General features: G+C 37.1%; 2 protein-coding genes across 12 annotated transcripts; both read left to right on the plus strand.

Annotated features, from left to right (window-relative positions):
* Positions 1 to 2,863: 2,863 nt before the first annotated feature.
* On the plus strand, positions 2,864 to 7,664 carry LOC131004891 (probable acyl-[acyl-carrier-protein]--UDP-N-acetylglucosamine O-acyltransferase, mitochondrial). Of its 5 annotated transcripts, none has more exons than XM_057931650.1 (11): positions 2,864 to 3,127; positions 3,247 to 3,347; positions 4,909 to 5,033; positions 5,112 to 5,220; positions 5,606 to 5,698; positions 5,799 to 5,915; positions 6,009 to 6,092; positions 6,495 to 6,599; positions 6,871 to 6,957; positions 7,047 to 7,179; positions 7,301 to 7,664. In XM_057931650.1, exons 1-10 carry the CDS (start codon positions 3,013 to 3,015, stop codon positions 7,164 to 7,166), a joined length of 1,056 nt encoding a protein of 351 aa, XP_057787633.1. In that variant the 5' UTR covers positions 2,864 to 3,012; the 3' UTR covers positions 7,167 to 7,179; positions 7,301 to 7,664. The 5 variants fall into 5 exon arrangements, 4 of the variants coding, with proteins under 4 accessions (XP_057787633.1, XP_057787631.1, XP_057787634.1 ...); XM_057931648.1 differs by having other exon boundaries at positions 2,889 to 3,127; positions 7,047 to 7,197; positions 7,301 to 7,482; XM_057931651.1 differs by having other exon boundaries at positions 2,894 to 3,127; positions 3,247 to 3,342.
* A 143-nt stretch (positions 7,665 to 7,807) lies between these two features.
* LOC131004889 (protein FAR1-RELATED SEQUENCE 2-like) lies at positions 7,808 to 13,570 on the plus strand. 7 transcript variants are annotated; one of them, XR_009095138.1, is made up of 11 exons: positions 7,808 to 8,427; positions 8,513 to 10,751; positions 10,851 to 10,910; positions 11,003 to 11,071; positions 11,163 to 11,222; positions 11,304 to 11,375; positions 11,532 to 11,588; positions 11,674 to 11,745; positions 11,826 to 11,907; positions 13,018 to 13,247; positions 13,428 to 13,570. XR_009095138.1 is itself a non-coding variant. In XM_057931646.1 (10 exons), the coding sequence occupies exons 2-9, from the start codon at positions 8,748 to 8,750 to the stop codon at positions 11,865 to 11,867; spliced, it is 2,436 nt and encodes an 811-aa protein (XP_057787629.1). In that variant the 5' UTR covers positions 7,808 to 8,427; positions 8,513 to 8,747; the 3' UTR covers positions 11,868 to 11,907; positions 13,018 to 13,377. The 7 variants fall into 7 exon arrangements, 2 of the variants coding, with proteins under 2 accessions (XP_057787629.1, XP_057787630.1); XR_009095139.1 differs by having other exon boundaries at positions 13,379 to 13,448; XR_009095140.1 differs by having other exon boundaries at positions 11,009 to 11,071; positions 13,379 to 13,448.

The raw sequence follows: 13,570 nt of genomic DNA on the forward strand, positions 1-13,570 counted from the left end.
TTTTTTAATTTGTTTGTTTGTTTGAAAGGAGTTTAGGTGGGCTGGCGTGGTCGTCGGAGTCGTGTGGGCACGATCAAATGTATATTTATTTTCACTTGGATTCATTTCTGATTTCTCAAATGTTATTCGATATAAGTTTAATTTGTGTTTCGAAAAATTTGAACATCTATACGTGTGCCCTACAGCTTTTGAAATGAGAAAAATTTATAAAAACACTATTAACAAGGACCGAATTGTATGTGATACTTGTGGTTCCATTCTTGATCCAATAATTATTTATAAAAACACTATTAACTAGAATACATTTTTTGTTGTGATTCTATTCACCGTCCATATTTTTCTTTCTATAACCCACACATTATTTAATGAAAAAGTTAATGTATTTAATAAATCCTTTAAAAATAGTAATGGTAAAGAATGTGAAACTAAAAAATAGTATTTAATAAAATAAAAATAAATAACATTTCATAATCAATTTATTTTATACGATAAGTATAATTTATACTAACCGCTTTCTTTATAAATGATCGAAGGAGAATACCTAATAAAGTGAGAATTAAGGATAAGCCTAGTACATTTAAGACTCGTTTGGTGGTGATTGAGGTGTATAATATATCAATGACATCCTAATATTTTGTTTTGTAAAAAGTAATACGAAACATACAGTCCTTTATAAATTAATCACACAATATTATTATTAACTTTATATAATATTAATACATCATATTCAACACCATATTATATTTTACAGATTTTTTAATGTATTTTACCAAACATGATATATAGTTCGTTCCATTACAAATTTTTCATATTTCATAATAGGATGTCTCACTGCAAATGTCTCATTTTTTTAGCAAATAATTAAGAAATTAATTAATTAATGGATCCATCACCTTCTCTCTCTATACCTATTTTTACAAATTTTATTTTATTTTTCTTCATCAACTCACTTTATCTATTAATTACACATTTTTTAATTTTTATATTAATAAATAATAAGATATTTATAATAAGGACTAAAAGATATTTCAATTAAATTTATGAGAATTTATCCCATACCGTGTATTAAACGAGAATAAATAAATTGAACGGCTCATATTATTACTATGAGTAAAATTTTGAAGTAGCCAAAATGAAGCATAAAACACAATTTATGGCCACACATTGAAAAAACACAAATTTTGGCCATTTTTATAGCTTTGGGACGTTTTTGCTCTTAATTGGGCGGACTGGGTAGGGTCAGGAGCGCGGGTCGCGTGCCGGGTAGGATCAGGTACGCGGGTCGGGTTAGGCACTTATGGCACTATAAGTGCCATAAGTGCCAACGAAATTTTTTTTTTACTCCCCCTGCCCTGTCTACCCCCCAGACCCCACCCACCCCCAAGCCAAAAACTTTTACTTTATTATTTTATTTTATGGCACTTATGGCACTAATAGTGCCAACGAAATTTTTTTTACTCCCCCTGCCCTGTCTACCCCCCAGACCCCCGACCCCACCCACCCCCAAGCCAAAAACTTTTACTTTATTATTTTATTTTATGGCACTTATGGCACTATTAGTGCCATAAGTGCCAACGAAATTTTTTTTTACTCCCCCTGTCCTGTCTACCCCCCAGACCCCCGACCCCACCCACCCCCAAGCCAAAAATTTTTACTTTATTATTTTATTTTATGGCACTTATGGCACTAATAGTGCCATAAGTGCCAACGAAAATCCAAAATAAAATAAAGTAAAATGGTCTTTTTAGCACTTATGACACTAATAGTGCCATAAGTGCCAAACATGCAGAACAAATATAGAAACAACAGCATCATCTAAACCCTAAATGGAACATTTAAACACTAAATGGATAATCAAAACCCTAAATGGAACATCAAAACCCTAAATGGATAATCTAAACCCTAAATGGAATATCTAAACCCTAGGGGAAGTGTTTAAAAAGTTCCTTTTGGCTTGGGGGTGGGTGGGGGGGTAGGGTCGGGGGTCAGGGGGTAGGCAGGGCAGTGGGAGTAAAAAAAAAAAATTATTGGCATGGGGTGGGTGGTGGGGGATGGGTGGGTGGGTGGGTGGGTGGGTGGGGTTGGGGGTCTGGGGGGTAGACAAGGCAGGGGAAGTAAAAAAAAAAAAAATTTTGGCTTGGGGGTGGGTGGGGTCGGGGGTCTGGGGGTAGACAAGGCATAGGAAGTAAAAAAAAAAAAAAATTTGGCTTGGGGGTGGGTGGTGGGGGGTGGGTGGGTGGGGTCGGGGGTCTGGGGGTAGACAAGGCAAGGGAAGTAAAAAAAAAAAAAAAATTTTTTGGCTTGGGGGTGGGTGGTGGGGGGGTGGGTGGGTGGGTGGGGGGTGGGTGGGGTCGGGGGTCTGGGGGTAGACAAGGCAGGGGAAGTAAAAAAAAAATTTTTTTTTGGCTTGGGGGTGGGTGGTGGGGGGGGGTGGGGGGGTGGGTGGGGGTGGGTGGGGTCGGGGGTCTGGGGTCTGGGGGTAGACTAGGCAGAGGAAGTAAATTTTTTTTTTTTTTTTTGGCTTGGGGGTGGGTGGTGGGGGGGGGGGGGGTGGGGTCGGGGTCTGGGGGTAGACAAGCAGGGGAAGTAAAATTTTTTTTTTTTTTTTGGCTTGGGGGTGGGTGGGGTCGGGGGTCTGGGGGTAGACAATGCATGGGTTAATCTCTAAATCTGGATCCGGGTCAAAGAAACTTGTTGGATCTATTGGGTTAAAGGGTAAATTAGGTAGAGCACATAAAAGATGCCAAATATTGATGTTTTAAATTTTATGGACAAAATTTAAGTTTCAATTACCAATAGGGCCATCCGGCCCTATTGTTTCTTATTACTATTGTGTTGCATGCGTTCTTTGAAAAAAAAGGTTAAGTTTGTAATTTGGTTTTTACCAAAATCGAATTTTCTTCTCCAGTACAACTTTGACTCGCCTTTCTTTTGATTCTGGAGCTACTCCCAACGATGCAAAGGCGACGCGAGTTCATAAATTCTGCTATTCTTCAACTATTAAACCTATGAATGCCGCAAAATCCCCAAGTTTTGGTAACGATGCTTTTGCTTCTCGGAATTCGAAGGCCATTCTCCTTTGCAGTTCAACGACTCCACCTCCGATGCTTCTCCACTTCACTCCCCTGTATTGCTTACACCTCTCCTTTTCTCTTGCATTTATGTAACATACATATAATAGACATGCTTACATAAATGTATATGTATCTCATACACCTATCAATGGTGGTGCTATTTCGTTAACAGATGTTAAGGAGGAGGAGAAAATGAGTTGTATGGAAACAGGGGGCAAGTCTAGTTTTATTCATCCATCTGCCGTTGTTCATCCGGATGCCATATTAGGTCAGGTATTGACATGAATTTCCCAGTACTGATAAAGGATTGTAGCCAAGCTCTTTATTGTAACATGTGTTGTGAAATTAATGTGAATATAATTCTCGGCTGCAATACCCGCTGCAAATTGAGTCAATAAATGAAAATGAGATAACTTTATTACTTGTGCGCAAGATGAAGCTTGCAAATCTTTGTAATAAACTGAGTTGTCGAAGAATCGATCAGGTTTTACAACAGACCTTCTCTGAGGAATTAGGTAATTGGAAATAAAATCGTGGAGCTTTTCTCTGCAAGGGGATTATTGGCAAACAGTTCCTCAAAAAGCCATTGATAAGGCTAGTCTTCCTTGTGCCGATGAGTTTGAAACAGAGGACATCTGATATTGAGATACTAACTTTAGGGACGATTTCAGCAACTTAGATAAGCATGTGAATGAAATTCAATCAAAATAGCTCGGTTGCCAGCCATCAGTATTTATCCTATCAAAAAGAGAAAAATCAAGAGAAGATATGGGTCATGATTTTTTTATTTATGAAGTTGGCTTGTAGTAATTGATTTGGCCAAATGACTTATTTAATATTTTTAACTATTGAACTGATATTAAGGCCCTCTATACCTGTTTTAGTGAGTGGATCTTACCATTGGCAGTTGCAACAGAGGTTGAGTTTTTTGCTTGTAGTGTCTGGTGTGATTCCTAATGACTGAATTTGGTTAATTGCATATTGATGTTTTGATGTTTCCAAGAGATGGGTTAGCTATTAAGCATCTATGACTCATTACGTACATTTAACTGCTAAGCATCTCTGCATAACAAGCTTCAAGTTATAGAAGGTAAATGGGGAGGAGGAAGTGCTGTTTCTCAAGTAAAGTTATGTCATGCTCACATGCCACTACAAATATGGATTTGTAATAGCATAATCTAAGCATCAACTCTTTTGGTGACCTCTGAGACTCAACCCAGCCCCTATATATCCTTGAAAGAGGAAGAAAAGATGGGTTGACGCTCGAAAGACTTGTCCACTTATAGGCCGGCTGCTAAACATAGAAAGCTACAATGGGTATTAGGAGGAGAGATTATAGAATGATGTAGGGGAAGATGGACAGTTAAAAGAGGAGTTTGAAGTCCCATCTGTTGATTAAACGAGGCGTGATTTGGTTCCTCTGGGCTCTGGGTAATATTTCCTTCTCTCTGTATTATTCTTTTCTTTTTTAGTTGTAATAGTAGAGACTTAGACCCAGAGAAGAGTGTGCTTTACCAGAGACACGACTCTAAGTCAGGGAAAAGCACCAGCCGTTTGGTGTGCGGTACTATGCTAAATACTGTTAACTAGTTTGGTCATATTATAGGTTTCGACATTGAGACACTCATTTTCTACTATTGAAGTTATTGTGCTATTAAAAAAGATTAACTAATTTTTGAAAAATATTGTGTGTCAAGTGCTGGTATATAACTTCTGAGTATACTGAACCAGTATGGATTTAGTTTACCACTCGTAATGTGCCTATTCTGTACTGTTAAGCTCATTTTCTGAATTCTAAGATATTGTATATTGATGAAGTCTCATCTAAATGCAGGGTGTTTCTGTTGGTCCTTTTTGCACAGTTGGACCTTCTGCGAAGTTAGGGAATGGTTGTCAGTTATACCCGGGGAGCCATGTCTGTGGACATACAAAGATAGGGGATGGCTGCACTTTGATGATGTAAGATATTTGTATCTCACATATAAGACTGGTTTGAATTTGTCTTTAAAGCTGAAAATCTGCCTAATGTGTCTATAGGGGCGCTGTAGTTGGTGATGATCTTCCTGGTAGTACTGTTATTGGAAATAACAATTTAATTGGGCATCATGTTGTGGTAGGCACTAAATGTCAAGATTTGAAATATAAGGTACGTTGCAAAACCATGACATTTCTCTTTGCAGCCAAGCATAGCTATAAGGAAAAGGAATAAAAAAAAGGTACTTGATAGTGTCAAAACTCTGGCTCTCACACTTTGATAAGTGTAAATAATTGTTAATGTTGATTTTGGAACTGCAAAGAAATGTGACATGCTTGATGGCGTGGTAGCAATTTCAGCATGCTCTGTATTTTTATGATTCCTAAAGAACTCGTTGATTTAGTATCAGCTATTTTACTGAGAAATGCTTAAATAGAACTGGGACTGGAATTGATAAAAAAAAAGTAGATAGTTGTATATCCTTTCACTGTGGAATATAGTGAAGATACTAATTTTATATCAAATATGCATAGTCAAAATTAAATCATTTATTTAGCCAGGGAATGAATGTTTCCTTGAGATTGGGGACAACAATGAGATCAGAGAATATGTATCTATCCATAGATCCTCACGCCCAGATGAAAGAACAGTAAGTAACATGATTTTTTGCTCATTATTTTACATTGCTTTGGTACCTGAAGTGTATCATTAGTCAAATATCATATACCTCACAATACTTTCATCAACAGATCATCGGCTCTAACAATCTCATAATGGGATCTTGTCACATTGCACATGACTGCAAAATGGGTAACCATAACATTTTCGCAAATAACACTCTGTTGGCAGGCCATGTAAATGTGGAGGTGGAGCTCTAGTTCTACACCTCTCACTTGGATTCTTAGATTCTATTATTTCGTTGTTGTAATGACAAGGTTGTAAAATTTGTTAAATTGCAGAATTATACTCACACAGCAGGGGCCACCGTTATACATCAGTTTTGTCATATTGGTTCTTTTTCTTTCATTGGTGGTGGGTCAGTGGTAAGGACTTATGCTCAGAATATTCTTGATTGTAGTGATAATTTTCTTTTTAATGAGCAGTGAAGCATGCAATAAAATGAACTTCCTTGTTGATGTGCAGTTCTCTTATCTTCTTGTCTTGACTAAGAGGGTGTGTGGCTGAGCTCATAAGCTCTTTAAAAAAGAGCTTATGATAATAGCACTTGACATTTCTCTTTGTACAGTGGTTGCTTATGACACATTATTTTTATAACTATATTTTGGCAGTGGTTTTGGAGAGCTGAAACTTAGAACGTTTGAAAATTCCGATTGTTTAATTGGCTTCCATTGAATACATGCCATGCCAGAACTGATGGTGTTTGATGATATATGATTGTTTGCTCACACCTCATTTTTATTTGATCTCTTTGACGTACCTTGAAGGTTTCTCAAGATGTACCCAAATACACAATGGTCTCTGGTGAACGAGCTGAGCTGCGTGGATTAAATCTCGAAGGCCTAAGGCGCCGTGGGTTTTCAGTTGGGGAGGTTGGTTTTCGGTCAGTTCATAATGCACTTATTGCATGTGATAGTTTAGTTATTCTCTAATGTGATTTCCATTAAGTGAATTAAATTTTATAGATCTTCATCTTCCTCCTTTCTAACTACTGTTCCCTGAAATTGTCGGATCCAGAATCAGTTTTTATCTGATCTTTAGGACTTTACGAGAAAATCCAACTAAGTTTTTGTGCACTCGATACTGATTTCCTATGTTTTATCATCGAGTATGACCATGAAAATTTGACCTGATATATCCCAGATAAAGAGCCTGAGAGCAGCTTATCGCAAAATATTTATGCCTAGTGAAGGAAGTTCTCATAGCATTGAAGACCGGCTTGTCGAATTGGTATTTCTCGAGCTCTTTGCTTATTTGTCCACCTGCTGGATTTAATCCAATGACGATTTTCCTCCTAAACGGTTTTCCCCCCTTCTCAGGAGAAGGATGATGAATTGGGTCAAGTGGCAGCCGTCTGTTTGATGGTAGAATCCATTCGGGATTCTTTTGCAGAGGATCGCCGTGGTATTTGCAAGTTTAGGTCACGGATTGGATCTTAATATTGAGTGCCGGGTAATTTCTTGTCATCTGGTATAAAACCATTTGCATCGTCATTATCACAGATATCAAGTTTTACTACATTGCCTGTTTTTATATCACAAGAATATATCTGGTTTTTGCCTTTTTGGTGCAGATATCATCAATCGAGCCATAATTTTGAAAACCTGAGGCTTTTCTTTGTATAACAGCATTTCAGTGTGTATCATCAGTCGAGACATTCAGGATTTTAGCTTGGGCAAAACTAGTCTGAGCATGAAAATTTTGCATCCACCAAATGAATCCCCAACAAACATAATGAAAAAGGTTTGTTTTGTAGTTTTGTTGAGTGATGACTAAATATCTTTGCAATGAAATCTCGCATGTTACAAAAAACTTGTTTGTTTGATCATTTCATGGATTTCTGTTGATTAAACGTTCACAAATTGTATTGATGAATTTGGGTGATGACATATTACAATGTGGGTATGATTAGAAAGCTATCATGGTAGTGTCTGAAATCTCATACGAATCCAAGTCGAGATTTTTCATCCATTTAACCCAACTTATGACATCATGGTATACATTAGTTATATAATCAACTTTCCACTCATGCATATATTGTATGATATCGTTACGTTGTTTGCCAAAAATAGATGGATGTCTACGCGGCTACGCCAACCGATAATGAAATGTCAATTTGATCAATTTTATATAGTCCAGGAGTTCCTTTTAAACCAAAAAAACAAAATACAAAAACAAAACTGTTCATTTGAGCTCAAATTTACTTATGTCTGGAAGAAACTAACCATATAGTTATATTTCTATTCTTAACTTAATGGTAATTTTTGTTTATCTCAAGTAAAATCCACCTTGTATTTTTCTAGAAACCATTCCTCGAAATGGATTCATTAACGTCAACTTTAGTCAAACATTTCTTTGTATGATCGAAGAGGACTGAAGAACTTGCGTGACTTATTTAAATTAATTGAATCTATATAACAATGATTAAAGTATAAAAATATCAGTTAAATATCAAATTAAAAATTCTATATTTTCGATTAGCTACAAAAAAATTAGTATTATGAATCGGTCATCGACTCCCAAGTGTAGACGAAGTGGATGCCTGAGTTCTACTGCCAAAGTAATTAGGGCTCAAACGCAATTAGTGCAAAATATCGAGGTCAAAATACAAGAAACCGTAAAACCTTCATCTCGATGACTATGACTATGAGCGAAGACTGGGTCTCCTCAGCTTCGCTACTGCAAGCGACAGTGAGAAATGTAAGTACAATATTATGCTTTTCCTTTTTTCCCCCCTTTTTTTTGGGTCCCTTATTGGTGACGGAAATTATTTACGTAAATGCAGTTTGATTTTGGTTCTATATTGCTTGATTGCCTCCAAGAATGTTCCTTTTTTACTTGGCCTATACAATGAAAAGGTTTCCTGCTTTGGTTCGGAAGCGGGATAAGCAAAGATGGATTTCTTGAATTTTGGCGAAACCCCAATATGGCAGAAGTTAGTGAATTTTGTTTAATCCAGTTATACCAGGTACTTTTTCGAGGAAAATGTTTGTGATATAGTTCTGATTAGATGTTTGCCTATGGAGATTGATTTAGAATTGCCATCGTTGGACATAAGAAATAATGATGGTGGTATTGGTAATGAAGAAATTGTGGCTGATAATGAAATTATGGGAGATGAAGATGGAGTGAATTTGAAAGTCTTGAGTGATAATAGAGGTAGGGTAGAGAGTTACATGCCTCAAAATGGTATGGAATTCGAGACGAAGGAAGCGGCCTATTCTTTCTATAGGGAGTATGCTCGGTCAGTTGGATTTGGCATCACGATAAAAGCTAGTCGCAGGTCCAAAAAATCTGGCAAGTTTATTGATATAAAGATCGCGTGTTCTAGGTTTGGGAGCAGGCCTCAGTCCAGCACGAGTATTAGTCAAAGGCCGTGTGCCAAGACAGACTGCAAAGCTAGCATGCATATCAAGAAAAGGTCAGAGGGGAAGTGGTTTGTGTACAATTTTGTGGAGGGGCATAATCACGAATTTATGCCTAACGATTTCTTTAACACTATAAGGGGAAGAAAGAATAAGGAGGCCGATGCTGCCTGCCACAGGAAAGGGCTGCAGCTGGTTTTAGACGAGAGTGATGTAGAGTTGTTGCTAGATTATTTCATGCATATGCAAGCTGAGGCTCCGGGGTTTTACTATGTGATAGATTTTGATGCTGAAGCACGTATGAGAAATGTGTTTTGGGTTGATCAGAAAGGTAGGCATGATTATGCATCTTTCAGTGATGTGATCTTCTTTGATGCTCATTACATCAGAACAAAGTATAGAATTCCTTTTGTACCTATTGTCGGGGTGAACAATCATTTTCAGTTCATTTTGCTTGGATGTGCCTTGATTGGAGATGAAACGAAGTCTAGCTTTACTTGGTTGATGCGCACTTGGCTTAGAGCAGTTGCTGCACATAGTCCGAAAGTGGTCATCACTGATAACGACAGGTCATTTATAGAAGCTGCACATGATGTTTTCCCTAATGCTTCCCATTGCTTTTGCCCTTGGCACGTCTTCACTGAAGTTGGTCAAAATCTAAGTGGGAAATTTGACAAATCCGAACTTCTTTTGATGAAATTCAAGAAATGCACATATAGATCCCGGACTACCGAAGAATTTGATAAGAGATGGCACAAAATGGTCAAGCAATTTGATCTTGGAGATGATAAGTGGGTGCAATTATTGTATGATGATCGCAGAAAATGGGTTCCTACTTATATGAGAGAGGTTTTTCTTGGTGGATTTTGTACAGTTGAGAGATCACAAAGTGTAGTGTCTTTCTTTGACAAGTACCTGCAAAAGGAAACTAGATTTCACGAATTCATTGATCAATACAAATTATTTTTGCGTGAGTGTTGTGAACAAGAAGTTAAGGCAGAGGTTGAAACTCGCAGCAGTGGACCAATATTGATTTCTCATTCACCTTTTGAGAAGCAAATGTCTAAACTTTACACAAATGATATATTCAAAAAGTTTCAAGCTGAAGTTTCAGGAACACTTTCATGCACTCCTGAAAAAGAAGGTGAAGATGAGGAAACCATTGTTTATAGGGTTTATGATCTTGAAAGGAAACAGAGCTTCACTGTCTCCTGGAGTAAAGGAATATATGGCATCTATTGTTTGTGCCGTTTGTTTGAATATAGCGGATTTCTCTGCAGACACTCCTTATCAGTTCTCCAACTATCAAGCATTTCCACTATTCCGTCAAACTATATACTGAAGCGATGGACACGAGCTGCAAAGATTATAGATATACCTCAAGCATCAGCCAGTACAAATTTTAGGGTTCAGCGCCTTAATGATATTTGTAAACTTTCTATTAAAGTAGGCGAGGAAGGTTCAATATCAGAAGAAGCTTATAAAGTTGCATATCATGCTCTAGAAGAAGCAATGGAGCATTGTGCGCGCTTGAACTATTCTGCAAAGAGCATCCTGGAGACCACCAAGACTGCTGCTCATGGTCTTTTAGACGTTGGACAGAATAAAGACAAAAGCATTGCAAAGGCATCAAAGACAAAAGTTCCAAAGAAACGGAAGGTTAAATTTTGTCATGGTTTTCTGCAGGCACTGTGGCATGTTTAATGCAAAATTTTGGCTAGTGAGTTCCTGTCATAATGTCGATCATTTCATTGCTAGGTACGAGCTGAGCCTGAAACAGTGTTGTCTACTGGGATGGAAGAAAGCAGCCAGGACGTGGTTTGTTCTATTTTTGAGATCCTAATTTGTACATGTGTGTTGAGACCATGCAGGCTACTATACGTTTATGCAACACTACACCATTTTTGTAGGAGCAGCTGAACCGACAATCACATAGACTTCATGATTCTTACATTTCTCAGCAGGATTTTCAAGGGGTGGTATGTTGGATCTATATCTTCAAAACCAATCTCCTACTTTCCCTTTTCTTTTCCTAACTTCAAGGAACCATAGTGAACCTTAAAACTGCAGGAACCTGAGTTAAGAAATCCCATAGTCAATGGTTACAGTGGTGCAGAGCATGGCGGACCGGTACTATAGATCTGGTTTCTGCTTTTTCATATTAGTATGTAGATTCTTGTACTAGTATCTAAATGGCCGTTATGTTGACAGGGACACTTGAGTTCACTATCGTCTCTGCAAGATTGCTACTACAATGACCAATCGCTTATGCAAGGTGTTCTGGTACAATGATTGAATCATTATGACCTTAAGTATCTATTACTATAAGTTGTTTGGTTAATATCCTTGGCATTCAGATGTATTTCTATGGGAAGCACAGCTCCTTTTGAGTAAACCTTAACCTTCTTTTTTTTTTTTTTTTTCCCTTTTCCAATCTAGGGTAATTTTTCAGCACGTGTCAGCCATCATGCTACCCAACAGAATCTGCATGCTCTGGTATATGATTGAACGGATATAAGTCGTTGGAGAAACATAATGCGTTCTTATGTATCAGCACCAACTCTTGAAACTATATTTGCAGTTGCAGGGTCAGTTTAGCTTCAGGCCCCTGTCCCTGGAAGGATGTTCTCAACTACGGGATAGCTTGCAAAATGTAATATTTGTATCAGAAAACTTCTTTATGCTTTTCTATAAGCTTATCTATTATGATTTTGTTCTCACTGGCTACTGCAGGAAAATTCTGTTAGTATGATGTCAAAGCATTTGCACGATTAACATATTTGGAGGGTTGGTGATCTGCTGCTCCAGTTAGAAGGTAATTCTGCTTTTGATGAATTTTCTCTTCCAAACATGGTTTTTTTTTTTTTTTTGTGTAGGCTACTTTTGACATAGACCAAAATTTTCGTATTAATGCATTATGCTCTGCAATGTTTTCCTTAGTTTTTTGGTGGCATATGCCGCTTATGCGAACTTAGTTTTTTGATGCTATAAATCTATTTCATTTTAACATTTGCTTGGAAATTTTGTATTTTAGGAACTAATTCATCAAGGTGAATTTATATTCAAGAGAAACACTGCGCTTGTTTTTTTATTTCTCACAAGTATAATAGGTAACGGAATAGTTCTTAGATTCCTGTAAAATGCAAAATGTAGGAAACTATATGGTTGCATCGTTGTTGAAGGATTTGATATGAGGGGAGGATTGGGAAAGGAATATAAAGTAAATATACTTTTACCAGGACTGCTCCAAAATTAGTTCAACTTGAGTCATGGACATAAAATCGATTCTAGAAGGAGAACATAGTCCAACAAACCATTGATGGATTTGTTTGTGGATTTCAAATTTATCTTCGAATCCTTCGATCAGAAAGCAGCCTTATTATTCTTTCTTTAATCCTTACTGCTCATTGGCTGCATGCATACTGGAAACATTGTAATTGTGTCTATAATGATGTTTTGCACCTGCTTGTACGGATAAGACATTTACTTCCAGAAATTATATTATGCGTAAACAAATGTTTGTAACCATTTTTGCATGACTAGATAATTCTTATTTGAATGGTGCCAGTCAATTGGAGATCAAGATAGGATAATATGCTTGTTCCCTCATTTCTTCTTTGAACAATATATATTGCACAGATATGCAAAAACATTAAACTTGAAGGTATGATCTAGCACGAATCAACAGTTATGTTTGTAGCCGAGTAATAAGAAAATATTCAACTAATGTCACACTTAAAGAAGTGGTGGCTCGTTCGACAATACTAGATGTACTACAAAATAATTATCTGTCTTATCAGTGCTTTCTAGTTTTGGATACTCATTGGTTGAACTTTGTGCTTATTTCGAGTTACAATCTTTGAAACATTTGACATGTAACTAATTCTATCTCTGTTTGCTTCTTTGCTCCCTGTGCTTGTTAAAGTTTTGGGAGGTGAAGAGCTTTGTTATGCACAAATGGAGTTGTTGAAACTTTATGGAGCAACACTTTGCAAATGCCTGTTTTGCCCCTTGTTAGACGACACGATATATGGCTCATTTTCTTGATGGATACTGCTTGGTGCGTCTATGTGAGATTGAGCTTTAGGGATGTTAGGGATGAAGACGGGCACATCATATATATCGTGCAGCGATTGAGAGCGCATGCCAAATAGGGTAAGTTCCTTATGTCCATTCTCAAGTGTACTGTGCTACACCAAAATGATTCATAATATCAGATGCAATTCCATTCCTTGTAGAAATTAAGTATTAAGTTGGTTGGTTTATTAACTTTATTTTCTTGAAAGTTAACATTGTCAGGATCCAATTTAATTGCTAGTTTCTGAAAATTACAAGGTTGTGAGAGTGGATGCAGAATATCGTTTCACTGGTAAATAGAGAATATCAATTATTTTGAGGTCTTCTTTGACTGATTTATCAGAATATGGAATTCTAAAGTATGATCATCATATGTAATATAAATTCCATTTTGAGTCTCA

The sequence above is a fragment of the Salvia miltiorrhiza genome, unplaced genomic scaffold (genome assembly GCF_028751815.1).
Source record: "Salvia miltiorrhiza cultivar Shanhuang (shh) unplaced genomic scaffold, IMPLAD_Smil_shh original_scaffold_468, whole genome shotgun sequence".
Taxonomy (NCBI): domain Eukaryota; kingdom Viridiplantae; phylum Streptophyta; class Magnoliopsida; order Lamiales; family Lamiaceae; genus Salvia; species Salvia miltiorrhiza.

Excerpts from the sequence above, each read along its gene's own strand:
- LOC131004891 (XM_057931650.1), top strand. The coding sequence starts at position 3,013 with ATGCCGCAAAATCCCCAAGTTTTGGTAACGATGCTTTTGCTTCTCGGA. Across the intron at positions 3,128-3,246 it reads CTTCTCCACTTCACTCCCCT|ATGTTAAGGAGGAGGAGAAA; the intron begins GTATTGCTTACA and ends TTTCGTTAACAG. Across the intron at positions 5,699-5,798 it reads CACGCCCAGATGAAAGAACA|ATCATCGGCTCTAACAATCT; the intron begins GTAAGTAACATG and ends TTTCATCAACAG.
- LOC131004889 (XM_057931646.1), top strand. The coding sequence starts at position 8,748 with ATGGAGATTGATTTAGAATTGCCATCGTTGGACATAAGAAATAATGAT. Across the intron at positions 11,589-11,673 it reads AACAGAATCTGCATGCTCTG|TTGCAGGGTCAGTTTAGCTT; the intron begins GTATATGATTGA and ends CTATATTTGCAG. Across the intron at positions 11,746-11,825 it reads TACGGGATAGCTTGCAAAAT|GAAAATTCTGTTAGTATGAT; the intron begins GTAATATTTGTA and ends TGGCTACTGCAG.